We start from the raw sequence: 14,201 nt of genomic DNA, 5'->3' as shown, positions 1-14,201 counted from the left end.
TTATAAAAAAAAAACGGGAACGAAGCCCGCCACTGAGGGGGCGGGGCTTCTTCCTCAGCACTCACCAGCGCCATTTTCTCCACAGCACACGCTGAGAAGCTGGCTCCCCGTACTCTCCCCTGCTGATCACCGGTGACAGAGGGTTTTAAAGAAGGGGGGGCACATAATTTGGCGCAGTGAATATATATATAAAAGCGCTATATCTGGGTAAATTTTTGTTTTTCCAGGGTTATTGGCGCTGGGTGTGTGCTGGCATACTCTCGCTCTGTCTCTCCAAAGGGCCTTGTGGGGAAACTGTCGCCAGATAGAGCTTTCCCTGAGTGTGTGGTGTGTCAGTATGTGCGTGTCGGCATGTCTGAAGCGAAAGGCTCTCCTAGGGATGAGGTGGAGCGCATGAGTGTGGTGTCGCCGTCGGCAACGCCGACACATGACTGGATGGATATGTGGAATATTTTAAATGCAAATGTGAATTTATTGCACAAACGTTTGGACAAAGCAGAGTCCAGGGACGGTACGGTGGGTCAGACCCTGCCTTTCCCTATGTCACAGGGGCCTTTGGGGTCTCAAAAGCGCCCACTTTCTCAGATAGTTGAAACAGATACCGACACAGATTCTGACTCTAGTGTCGATTATGATGATGCGATGTTGCAGCCAAAGTTGGCAAAGAGTATTCATTATATGATTATTGCTATAAAGAATGTGCTGCATATTATAGATGACCCCGCAGTGCCTAATCCTAAGATCCACATGTTTAAAGAAAAGAAGCCTGAGGTTACTTTTCCACCTTCCTTTGAATTAAATGAGTTATTTGAAAGTGCTTGGGAAACTCCAGATAAGAAACTGCAGATTCCCAAAAGGATTCTTATGGAGTATCCTTTCCCGATCAAGGACAGGATACGGTGGGAATCGTCCCCACGAGTGGACAAGGCGTTGACGCGCCTTTCCAAAAAGGTGGCGCTGCCGTCTCAGGATACCGCTGCCCTCAGGGATCCTGCTGACCGCAAGCAGGAAACTACCTTGAAGTCAATTTACACACATACCGGTACATTACTCAGACCGGCAATAGCGTCGGCTTGGGTTTGTAGCGCTGTACTAGCGTGGACCGATACCTTATCTGCTGATATGGATACGATGTATAAGGAAACTATTTCATTGACTCTGGGCCATATTAAGGATGCAGTCCTTTATATGAGAGAGGCTCAGAGGGATATTGGCATACTGGGGTCCAGAGCGAGCGATATGGCGATTTCTGCCAGGCGAGCACTGTGGACCCGACAGTGGACGGGTGATGCCGACTCGAAACGGCATATGGAGGTTTTACCTTACAAGGGTGAGGAGTTGTTTGGGGAAGGTCTCGCGGACCTAGTCTCCACAGCTACTGCTGGTAAATCAACTTTTTTACCTTATGTTTCCTCACAGCCTAAGAAAGCGCCACATTATCAGATGCAGTCCTTTCGGCCACATAAATCCAAGAGAGCTCGGGGATCTTCCTTTCTTGCCAGAGGTAAGGGCAAGGGGAAAAAGCTTCCAGCTACAGCCAGTTCCCAGGAACAAAAGTCCTCCCCGGCTTCTACTAAATCCACCGCATGACGCTGGGGCTCCACGGGTGGAGTCCGCTCCTGTGGGGGCACGTCTTCGTCTTTTCAGCCAGGTCTGGGTTCATTCTCAGGTGGACCCCTGGGCAATAGACATTGTTTCCCAGGGGTACAAGCTGGAATTCGAAGAGGTGCCTCCTCGCCGGTTTTTGTAGTGCTGGATTGTCATTACCAATTTCAGACGTTGCCATTTGGGCTTTCCACGGCCCCAAATTAATGGCAGAAAGGATGGTGCTCCTGCGCAAGCAGGGGGTCACAATTATCCTGTACTTGGACGATCTCCTGATAAAAGCGAGATCGAGAGAAGGATTGCTAGACAGCGTATCACTCTCCCTGAGGGTGTTACAACAACACGGTTGGATTCTAAATCTACCAAAGTCACAGTTAGTTCCAACGACCCGATTGCCTTTCTTAGGCATGATTCTGGACACGGAACAAAGGAGGGTCTTTCTCCCGATGGAAAAGGCACAGGAACTTCAGAGCTTGGTCAGGGACCTGTTGAGGCCAGACAGGGTGTCGGTACATCACTGCACTCGAGTGCTGGGAAAAATGGTGGCGTCTTACGAGGCCATTCCATTCGGCAGGTTCCATGCCAGGACTTTTCAGTGGGACCTTCTGGACAAGTGGTCCGGGTCACATCTACAGATTCATCAGATGATCCGCCTGTCCCCCAGGGCCAGGGTGTCTCTCCTGTGGTGGCTGCAGAGTACTCACCTTCTAGAGGGTCGCAGGTTCGGCATCCAGAACTGGGTTCTGGTGACCACGGACGCGAGCCTCCGAGGATGGGGAGCAGTCACACAGGGAAGAAACTTCCAAGGTCTGTGGTCAAGCCAGGAGGCTTGTCTATACATACATTCTGGAATTAAGGGCAATATACAATGGCCTTCGTCAGGCGCAGACCTTACTTCAAGGTCTACCGGTTCTGATTCAGTCAGACAACATCACAGCAGTGGCTCATGTAAACCGCCAAGGCGGCACAAGGAGCAGAGTGGCAATGGCAGAAGCCTCAAAGATTCTTCGATGGGCGGAGAGTCATGTAAGCGCTCTGACAGCAGTCTTCATTCCGGGAGTGGACAACTGGGAAGCAGACTTCTCAGCAGACACGATCTGCATCCAGGAGAGTGGGGACTTCATCAGGAAGTCTTCGCAGAGATTGCAAGTCAGTGAGGACTGCCTCAAATAGACATGATGGCTTCACGTCTCAACAAGAAACTTCTGAGATATTGTGCCAGGTCAAGGGACCCTCAGGCGGTTGCAGTGGACGCACTGGTGACACCGTGGGTGTTTCAGTCGGTCTATGTGTTCCCTCCTCTTCATCTCATCTCAAAAATACTGAGAATCATAAGACGAAGAGGGGTTCAGGCAATTCTCATTGTTCCACATTGGCCTCGAAGGGCCTGGTATCCGGATCTGCAGGAAATGCTCACAGAAGATCCGTGGCCTCTTCCTCTCAGGGAAGACCTGTTACAACAAGGGCCCTGTTTGTTCCAGGACTTACCGCGACTGCGTTTGATGGCATGGCAGTTGAACGCAGGATCCTAGCGGAGAAGGGCATTCCGGAGGAGGTTATTCCTACTCTGATTAAGGCTAGGAAGGAGGTGACATCGAAACATTATCACCGTATCTGGAGGAAGTATGTGTCTTGGTGTGAAGCCAAGACTGCTCCTCCGGAAGAATTCCATCTGGGCCGTTTTATCCATTTCCTGCAAACTGGAGTGAATTTGGGCCTAAAGTTAGGCTCCATTAAGGTTCAGATTTCGTCCCTATCCATTTTCTTTCAAAAGGAATTGGCTTCTCTTCCGGAAGTCCAGACTTTCGTGAAGGGGGTGCTGCATATCCAGCCTCCTTTTGTGCCTCCGGTGGCACCATGGGACCTTAACGTTGTGTTACGGTTTCTTAAGTCTCACTGGTTTGAACCGCTTCAAACAGTTGAGTTGAAGTATCTCACTTGGAAAGTGGTCATGTTATTGGCCTTGGCTTCGGCGTGGCGAGTGTCGGAGTTGGCGGCTTTGTCTCACAAAAGCCCTTATCTGATTTTCCATGTGGATAGAGCTGAGTTGCGGACTCGTCCTCAATTTTTGCCTAAGGTGGTTTCTTCTTTTCATATGAACCAACCTATTGTGGTGCCTGTGGCTACAAGGGACGTGGAGGATTCCGAGTCCCTGGATGTGGTCAGGGCATTGAAAATTTATGTGGCCAGAACGGCTCGGGTTAGGAAAACAGAGGCTCTGTTTATCCTGTATGCAGCCAACAAGGTTGGCGCTCCTGCGTCTAAGCAGACTATTGCTCGCTGGATCTGTAACACGATTCAGCAGGCTCATTCTACGGCTGGATTGCCGTTACCGAATTAGATTAAGGCCCATTCCACTAGGAAGGTAGGCTCTTCTTGGGCGGCTGCCCGGGGCATCTTGGCATTACAGCTTTGCCGAGCAGCAACTTGGTCGGGTTCAAACACTTTTGCAAAATTCTACAAGTTTGATACCCCAGCTGATGAGGACCTAATGTTTGCTCATTCGGTGCTGCAGAGTCATCCGCACTCTCCCGCCCGTTTGGGAGCTTTGGTATAATCCCCATGGTCCTTACGGAGTCCCCAGCATCCTCTAGGACGTAAGAGAAAATAAGATTTTAAACCTACCGGTAAATCTTTTTCTCGTAGTCCGTAGAGGATGCTGGGCGCCCGTCCCAGTGCGGACAACATCCTGCAAGACTTGTATATAATTGTTGCTTACATAAGGGTTATGTTTTTCAGTTGGATCAGTTTTGGATTGATACTGGTTTTGTTTCATACTGTTGACTGGTTCGTATCTCCCATGTTTTACGGTGTGAATGGTGTTGCTGGTATGAATCTTGCCCTTGGATTTACAAAATCCTTTCCTCGTACTGTCCGTCTCCTCTGGGCACAGTTTCTCTAACTGAGGTCTGGAGGAGGGGCATAGAGGGAGGAGCCAGTGCACACCCATACCTAAAGTTCTTTTTAGTGCCCATGTCTCCTGCGGAGCCCGTCTATTCCCCATGGTCCTTACGGAGTCCCCAGCATCCTCTACGGACTACGAGAACAAGATTTACCGGTAGGTTTAAAATCTTATTTTTACAGTTTAGTTTTAACTAGCTATTCCTGATATATATTTCCTTTTCTAAAATAAAATGGGGTTCTATTACAGGTGATAAGAAAGTGCAAATCCCAATTCCTAATGATGGGTCTTTTCTGGTGACAAGGCATGCCAAAAGAGTAACAGTATCTGAAGAACAAGCATCTATAAAAAGGTGAGTAATCAAGTTTAGCTGGGGGAAGGGAGGGTTAGGGGTATATTGGGGGAGGGTAAGTATACTTACCTACCCCCTGTCAGGATTCTCACCTTCGGGTTGCCGAATGCTGGTAAATCGTATGTAACCCGCACCCACCTATATTACTCACATTAATGCACTCTCACGTCTGTCCCAGTCTCCACTCTTAGCCACATTGGCTCCTCTTGTTTCCGTTGTTCCCTCTTCCAGTTACATGGTAAGCTTTCTCATTTGCAGATCTCTCCCTACCATTTGTGGTCATGTCTGCATTCCTTATAAAGTATGTCCCTGTTTTATGCATGTTCTGGTTTCCCCACCATGTCGCATAGCAACTACAAATAATAATAATATTAAAAAAATAATGACTGTGAATGGGCTTCATGACTTTATCATGTGTGTCACTTTTGTATGTTTGAGCATTTTAATTATATGTGTATTTGTGCACTTCACGATATTTTGGATGGTAGAAAGCCACCACACACAATATATTGCTTAGTTAATGATTACGCCTCATGAGCACAGGGAGAAAGGGGCTCTGTAGTCACTTGCTTAAAAAATGAATCCTTCATAAACACGCCTTCTGCCTCATTTAGGTTTCCTTCATGCAAAATGTCCCAATACAACTATAGATGATAAAAAAAACTGGTGCCCGCCATTAGCCTGACTCATTTAGAAGAATGTACACATTTGAATAATCCAGTACTGTCTAGCTAGTAGCCCATCCCTACCTTGGTAATGTCACATCAGTCGCAACCATGCCAAGCAGGCTATTCTCTGACATGGTAGCTTGTCATTTTACCAGTCAGAAATGCCTATGCATGGCTCCGGGGCCTTGGGGGCGGCACCACTGCTTCCCCAGGCCACCTGCATTTTGCTTTCATGGTGTCTGGAACTGCAGTCTGCAGCCTGTGCTGCCTGGAGCTTCATCCTGGTGCCATCTGCTCACCTCCTTGTTGTGATGCCGTGTCACTGTCCCGGATTTGGCATCAGGGCCTCACTTTAGAATTGTAGAACAGGGTACATTTTTTTTCCATCTGTATGTATGTTAGGGGAGGCTGTGAATGTGATGACCTTCACAGGAGCTGTAATCCAGCTATTGTGAAGTCTTATCGATGTCTCTGGTTTAAGCCATATACACATTGATTTTCTTTTGCTTTATTTATGAAAGAACAATTGCATTTCTATATATTCACATCAATATAGGTTACAGTCTAATTAATTTAAATCCTTTTTAATCAGATCACAAACCAGAATGGAATAATTGCTTATCACACATTACAGATATGATGTGACAGGGCGGGAGGGCACTATCAGTGCATGAGGCAAGTGGTATGATCAAGAAAACTTTATTCAAACAATTAGAATGTACACTCTGGGGCTAATTCAGACCTGATTGCTGCTGTACGTTTTCGCACAGCGGGCGATCAGGTCAGAACTGCGCAGGCGCCACAGTGCACCGGCGCATGCCAGAAATGCGATCGGCATCTCTGCCTGATTGACATGAAGAGGTGTTCGCTGGGTGGGAGGGGGCGGGACTGCATTTTGGGGGCGCGGTCCGGGCAACGCAGGCATGTCTGGACTTTGCGGGGGGTGGGCAGCCGTGGCTGCCTGACGTCACATGCAGCTGCTGTGACCCAGAGAGCGATGGGTAGGGAGCTACTCTTCAGGTACAAAAGCACTTGTGCGGGGGGGGGGGGGGGGGTCTCCCCGCATGTTTGTGAAAGTGATTGTAGATTTGCATCTACGATCAAGTCTGAATTACACCCTCTATTCAAAGCATTGCTGTAGAGCAAAACGTTATTCTAATCTGATCAAATTATGGAGCTAGTTGTCCATTTACATTTAATAGTTCTGAATAGATTGTCACTCACAGGCATCGATTCTCTTACAATTGAATGAAAACTCAGATTTAGCAACTAGATTGTAACATTTTTGGCCAGCTTTAGTGTTATGGATTATGACCAGATCAATGTATTCCGTGAACACTAGGATTAGTTCAGCTCTCTAGTGTACACGTCCACAAATGTCAGAGAACAATTCAATATACATGAAGAAGTGCAGCGTGTTAGTCACTGTTTATACACAGTTGGCTTCCGCAGCAGATTTCATGGGAACAGTATGGCTCTTATTATGTGTAATATAGTTTTATATCATGTTTTTTGATTGTTTCTTGTCAGATCACTGGGGTATACTCTGCAAAGCCGTGCTGAAGAAAGTGAATCAGATGAAGAAGACACCCTACAGGACAAACTTAATGTATTGTCACTTCAATAGCGCTCGGCACCACAGTGCAGGGAGAATGACACATGCTGTCCATTTTACATACTAGATCATTGGTATAACTGGGCATCTGAACATGTTTCTTTAGTCGTTTATACACTTTTCTCATGTGTGTTGTTTCGTAGACATCATTAATGGATTTCACTTATTAAATTTTAAGTGGTGTCATAGTGAAAAATACAATCATACATTATTTTTGAAGGTCCAGGACATCAAGAAGTAAAATGTGATACAATGATCCTCATTTATGAAGAACCGTCCCTTTTATTAAATAAACGTTTCTGGTTTTCTCCTAAAATACTGTTCGATGATTTAAGTAAAGGAACATCAGGACTGCCTTTATTTATTTTGTGTCATTTTTATGTGTTTGCAGTTTTTGGGGTAAATGTAATAGGGGTCCGAGTTGCCGGAGGTCCGGGATTTCGTCCAATAATGGCCGTATTTTTAAAGCGGAAATCATTTATAAGACAAAACCATTTTGGTTTTGCCTTGTAAATGATTGCTGCTTTAAAATATGGCTATTCTCATATGAAATCCCGGACCTCCGGCAACTTGCACCCTATTACATTTACACCTCTATGTCTAATGCATTTTCAGCCAAGTTGAATCTGGAAGATGTAAAATACCACTCATTAAATGTATAGGGCTACTGATGTGTCCACATTCACCTTTGCTCAAATGGGGCTACTTGGCGAGCCATAGACTTTGCAGCTACGCTGCACCAAGTCTATTGCTTTGTCTTGAAATATGCTTCTTATTTACATCGCTAATGCAAACAAACGTACAGTGCCCAGGTACATGGAATGTTGGCATTCATGTGCTTCTGTGTACGACGCAGCTTTACTCTAAGTAAGAAGACAAACTATAGATTTCCAATACGATCGGCCCGCACCATGCCTCACACCATGTATCACTAGGCTTCATCTGCTTCTTGATACTTTGCGAGCAACTTTTGTGTGTGACTACAAAGCAGATAAGTTGCAAAATACAGGTAAAGGTACACAGTCACTACCCATGGCAGAGTGTATAAGTCTTGCCAATTGTCTCCTGAAGACCAGATTGCCGCTAGCTCAAAGCTGTTTTATTTTGGCATAGAGAAAATTGGTGTGCGCCCATTCACTAAGCAGAGGTCATCTCAACATCTCAGAGGACATCTCAACCCTTTCATGTAATTTCAGTAATCCTGCTCTGCAAAGCGAAAAATCTCTTGTTTGCACTATTGTACAAAACCTGGTGCAGCTGCTGTGGGGCTAGTGAGGAATGCCCCTGCTCTGCCCAGCTTCAATCATCAGCTAGGGTAACTGCTGCCCCTCCTCCATATGCATAATGCATGGTGTGAGATCTAAGCACACCTACTCAAACTCAGTCTTACTGTACAATGCCACCAAAGATAAAATTGCTATATGTCTCGCCGTTATACGCTTCCTAAATAAATAAAAGCTTACCAGACCCCCTCACGTCTGCTTTGCACACTCCTCATTTCTTCCCCGGTCACCTCCCAGATTAACCCCTTAATCCTTTAGACTGTAAACGCTTACAAGCAAGGATCTCCACTCTTGGTTCTCCCTTTGGGGCCTTTGCACTATCCTTGTGCCCAGTGTGTTCACACATTTAAAGTCAGTGACTCTGATCCATTCTGTCTGCCCTTCCTAGGCAGGGGGTCATCGATTGCTCCTGGTAATAACTGTATGTCATTTTGTGGTATAATTATTTCACTGATACTTTTCCCCTGTAATGTCTGTTGGCTCCTTTCTGTATATTGTACTGTTTATTTAGTCTTGTAATTCTACTTTCTCTTACGTCCTAGAGGATGCTGGTGTCCACATTAGTACCATGGGGTATAGACGAGTCCACTAGGAGCCACTGGCACTTTAAAAGTTTGAGAGTGGGGGCTGGCTACTCCCCCTATGCCGCTCCTACCAGACTCAGTTTAGAAAATGTGCCCGGAGGAGCTGGTCACAGCTAGGGGAGCGCTCCAGAGTTTCTCTAGTAAAAGTTTTTTTTTAGAGTTTATTATTTTACAGGGAGGCTGCTGGCAAGGGGGGGGGGGGGTTGTTGTGTCCGCCCTGCGGGGTCTGAGCCACTATCTCCTGAGGGTGCTGATCGTTAGCCGCTCCTTACGGAGACAGAAGAATTCGGTGACAAGTGAGTGAAGATGGCGGCAACAGGGTAGGGAGCACAGTACTAACTGCGCTCCGGGGCTCAGCGGTACATAGTGCGGCGCTGTGAGGGGCGCCCTGAGCCAGCGCCTATACCCTACACTGGTCAGCAAGCCTGTCAGGGCCCCCGGATCTCTGCCAGCAGAAATCCTCAGGCCAGTATAATATAATGAAGAGCGGGAAGCAGCACCATTTTCAGGGGGCGGAGCATCTCCTCAGAGCGGACCCAGCAGCGTTCAGCACCATTTTCCTGCCTGCAGTTCCTGTACAACAGACACTGACAGGGAGAGCTGTCCCTCCAAGCAACTCCAGCTATCCTCTGCGGTACTAGGGGGTTGTAGAAGGGGGGGGGGGGGGAGGCTGTGTAAAGTCTGTGTAGTCTATTAAGGTACACAGACAGCGCTGGTAGTTTCATTAGTTCTACCTCAAAAAGAGCTGTGTGTGGATTGACTCCAATCTCTGTGTCTCTCTGTGTCATACTAGGGGGGAAACTGTGTGTGCGTGTGTGTGTGTTGTTTAATATCTCACATAACCATGTCTAGGGACTCTGTGTCATATGCTGCAGAAGATGTTTCCTCACAGGATGGATCCATTCCATGTACACAGGATTGTAATGCTTTGTCTCAGATCCCTATTGTTGAACCTGAGTGGTTAACTTCTATCAAAGGAATGATCTCTCTAGGGTAGCTAATACTGAGACTGAACTCAGGTGTTGAAGAAGTCTATGGCAGTTTGGTCAGGCTCTGTCCCTATTTCTGTAAAATCCCCCAGCATGTTCCCACAGAAACGTGCACTTGCCCAAATTATGAAAGATGACACGGATACCGATTCTGATACTGCAGACGGTGATGGGGATGTGCTGAAGGAGGCGGCATCCCTTTCTAAGGGGGGTGCAGCTCATGATTGAGGCCATTAGAGATGTGTTAAACATTAATGACACCACACCTGAGCAGGTTGAGGAGGCTTACTTCACTGACAATAAGAAAGCCTCGCTAACCTTCCCTGCGTCTAAAGAATTAAACGCTATATTTGAAAAATCCTGGGAAAACCCGGAGAAAAATTTCAGATCCCAAAAAGGGTTCTGGTTGCTTTTCCCTTCCCTGAGGAAGATGGGAAATAATGGGAAAACCCACCCATTGTTGACGCATCTGTCTCCAGACGGTTCTAAAAAGGTGGTTTTACCTGTCCTTTGATCTACCGCGTTAAAAGAACCGGCTGATTGTAAAATTGACAGTACGCTTCAGGAGTGGCGTTAAGGCCCACTATTGCCTGTGCATGGATTTATAAAGCCATAGTAAAGTGGTCAGGCACATTACTAGAGATTCTGCAGGGTTCATGGTGGAATCCATGAAGGACCTGGGTACGCTGACTGCACGGATATCTTCCATGTCGGTCTCAGCCCGCAGGGACTCTGGCTATGCCAATGGTCTGCAGACGCGTAATCCAGAAGTGTGGAGAACCTACCCTACACAGGTCAGGCTGTGTTTAGGGAAGCGTTAGATGTGTGGATTTCCACGGCAACCGCGGGTAAGTCACCTTTCCTTCCCTCTGCTACACCTTCTATGAAGAAACCATTTTCTTCAGCTGTGCCGCAGTCCTTTCGGACCGCTAAGGCAAAAAAGTCCAAAAAATTTTCTTTAGAAGGGGTTGGGCAAAATCCAGAAAGCCTGCACCCGCAGGCTCCCAGGACCAGAGACCTGCTTCTGGTTCCTCAAAATCCTCAGCATGACGGTGGACCTCAAAGCCTGCAGGTGGGTGCGAGACTCAGACGTTTCAGACACGTCTGGGTGTCGTCCGGCCTGGATCCCTGGGTACAGGATATTGTGTCCCAGGGGTACAGAATGTAGTTTCAAGAACTCCAGCCTCACCGATTCTTCAAATCAGGCTTCCTACAGGAAGCCATCCTAAAATTGGAAAAGTCCTAGGTCATTGTCCCAGTTCCATCTCATATGCAAAACAAGGGTTATTATTCAAACCTTTTCGTGGTACCGAAACCGAATGGTTCGGTCAGACCAATTTTGAACTTAAAATCGTTGAACCCTTACCTGAGGGTGTTTAAATTCAAAATGGAGTCTCTCAGAGCAGTGATTTCAGGTCTGGTGGAGGGAGAGTTTCTGGTATCCCTGGATATCAAGGATGCGTACCTCCACATTACGATTTGGCCGCCTCACCAGGCTTATCTCAGATTTGCACTGTTAGACAGTCACTATCAATTCCAGGCACTGCCATTCGGCCTCTCCACAGCACCGAGGGTGTTCACCAAGGTGATGGCAGAGATGATGGTTCTCCGCAGACAGGGGGTGAACATAATCCCATATCTGTACGATCTGCTGATAAAGGCATCGTCCAGGGAGAAATTGTTGCAGTCCATTGTTGTCACGACTCATCTACTCAGGGAACACAATTGGATCCTCTGTCTTCCAAAATCACATTTGGAGCCGACCAGGAGGTTGTCTTTTCTGGGAATGATCCTCGACACGGAAGTGCAGGGGGTGTTTCTCCCGGAGGAGAAAGCGTTGGTGATACAAACAATGGTCCGGGATGTCCTGAAGCCAGCCCGGGTTTTGGTTCATCAGTGCATTCGCCTTCTGGGGAAGATGGTGGCCTCTTACGAGGCTCTACAGTACGGAAGGTTTCATGCTCGTCCCTTCCAACTAGATCTCCTGGACAAGTGGTCGGGATCTCATCTACACATGCACCAGAGAATACGTCTGTCGCCGAAAGCCAGGATTTCACTCCTCTGGCGGCTGCAACTACCTCACCTTCTGGAGGGTCGCAGGTTCGGGATTCAGGACTGGATCCTTCTAACCACAGATGCAAGTCTCCGGGGCTGGGGTGCAGTTACTCAGGGGAAAACCTTCCAAGGAAGGTGGTCAAGCCTGGAATCCAGCCTTCCAATAAACATTCTGAAACTAAGAGCCGTCTACAACTGTCTTCTCCAAGCGGCCCATCTTCTACATTCAAGTGCAGTCGGACAATGTAACAACGGTGGCTTACATAAACCGACAGGGCGGAACGAAGAGCAGAGCTGCAATGTCAGAGGTAACAAGAATCATCCTCTGGGCAGAAAAACACGCGTTGGAGCTGTCCGCAATCTTCATTCCGGGAGTAGACAACTGGGAAGCGGACTTCCTCAGCAGACACGATCTCCATCCAGGAGAGTGGGGACTCCATCCGGAGGTGTTCACGGAGGTAACAGACCTTTGGGGTGTACCTCAAATAGACATGATGGCCTCTCGTCTCAACAAGAAGCTTTGGCGGTATTGTTCCAGGTTGAGGGACCCGCAAGCCGTGGCGGTGGACGCCCTAGTGACTCCGTGGGTGTTCCAGTTGGTGTACGTGTTTCCTCCACTTCCACTAATTCCAAGAGTTCTAAAACTCATAAGGAGAACAAGAGTTCGGGCAATCCTCATTGGTCCGGACTGGCCAAGAAGGGCTTGGTACGCGGATCTTCTGGTTCTACTGCTAGAAGATCCGAGGCCTCTTCCTCTTCGGGAGGACCTGCTGCAGCAGGGGCTGTTCGCTTATCAAGACTTACCGTGGCTACGTTTGACGGTATGGAGGTTGAACGCCAGATATTGGCTCGGAAGGGCATTCCGAACAAGGTTATTCCTACCCTGATACAGGCTAGGAAAGGAGTAACGTCCAAACATTACCATCGTATTTGGAAAAAATATGTATCTTGGTGTGAGTCCAAGAAGTTTCCTATGGTGGAGTTTCAACTGGGACGGTTTCTCCTCTTGCTGCAAGCAGGTGTGGATATGGGCCTGAGGTTGGGATACGTAAAGGTCCAGATTTCAGCCCTATCCATTTTCTTCCAGAAACAGTTGGCTTTCCTCCCTGAGGTTCAGACTTTTCTGTAAGGGGTTCTGCACATCCAGCCTTCCTTTGTGCCACCTACGGCGCCCTGGGATCTTAACGTGGTGTTACAGTTCCTCAAATCGGATTGGTTCGAACCTCTACCGGAGGTTGAGGTCAAATTTCTCACGTGGAAGGCTGTCACTTTGTTCGCCTTGGCTTCTGCTAGACGTGTGTCGGAGTTGGGGGCTTTGTCTTGTAAGAGGCCCTACTTGATCTTCCATGAAGGTAGAGCTGATCTCCGGACACGTCAGCAGTTTCTTCCGAAGGTTGTGTTGCCATTTCATATCAACCAACCTATTATGGTGCCAGTTGCTGCTGACTCCTTAATTTCATCAAAGTCCTTGGATGTTGTAAGGGCTCTGAAAATCTATGTGAAGAGGACTGCTCGTCACAGAAAATCAGACTCTCTGTTTGTCCTGTATGATCCCAAGAAACTTGGGTGTCCTGCTTCTAAGCAGAAGATCTATCGCTGGATCAGGTTCACTATCCAGCATGTGTATTCTATGGCAGGATTGCCGTGTCCTACGTCTGTTAAGGCCCACTCTACTCGTAAGGTGGGTTCTTCCTGGGAGGCTGCCCGGGGTGTCTTGGCTTTACAGCTTTGCTGAGCGGCTACTTGGTCTGGGTCGAACACGTTTGCAAAGCTCTACAAGTTCGATACTTTGGCCTCTGAGGACCTGAAGTTTGGTCAATCAGTTCTGCAGGAGCCTCCGCGCTCTCCCTCCCGTTCTGGGAGCTTTGGTACATCCCCATGGTACTAATGTGGACCCCAGCATCCTCTAGGACGTAAGAGAAAATAGGATTTTAATTACCTACCGGTAAATCCTTTTCTCGTAGTCCGTAGAGGATGCTGGGCGCCCGCCCAGCGCTTCGTGATCCTGCAGTGGTTACTTAGTTCAGTATTGCTTAGTTCTTGGTTGAGTACTGTTTTGTTACTTGGTTAAGTAATATTGTTTAGCCATTGCTGATGATTCAGCTAGTTAGCTTGGTTTGCCTTGTGTTTGAGCTGGTGTGAATCTCG

The 14,201-nt window shown here is 47.7% G+C and overlaps 1 protein-coding gene across 4 annotated transcripts in view; it reads left to right on the top strand.

The window, feature by feature from the left end:
• ZBBX (zinc finger B-box domain containing) overlaps positions 1–7,511 on the top strand; it is a 437,896-nt gene extending 430,385 nt beyond the window's left edge. For 3 of the 4 annotated variants that reach the window (XM_063916186.1, XM_063916188.1, XM_063916187.1), the window contains 2 exons: positions 4,757–4,859; positions 7,058–7,511. In XM_063916186.1, the coding sequence (XP_063772256.1) occupies positions 4,757–4,859; positions 7,058–7,154 (200 nt within the window). In that variant the 3' untranslated portion in view covers positions 7,155–7,511. The remainder of the gene's footprint in view (positions 1–4,756; positions 4,860–7,057) is intronic. The other variant, XM_063916189.1, reaches the window with a different exon arrangement.
• The last annotated feature ends 6,690 nt before the right edge of the window (positions 7,512–14,201 follow it).

Source organism: Pseudophryne corroboree, chromosome 4 (assembly GCF_028390025.1).
Source record: "Pseudophryne corroboree isolate aPseCor3 chromosome 4, aPseCor3.hap2, whole genome shotgun sequence".
Classification (NCBI taxonomy): domain Eukaryota; kingdom Metazoa; phylum Chordata; class Amphibia; order Anura; family Myobatrachidae; genus Pseudophryne; species Pseudophryne corroboree.
The sequence above is the reverse complement of the archived record's forward strand: the minus strand, read 5'-3'. Positions and strand labels throughout refer to the sequence as shown.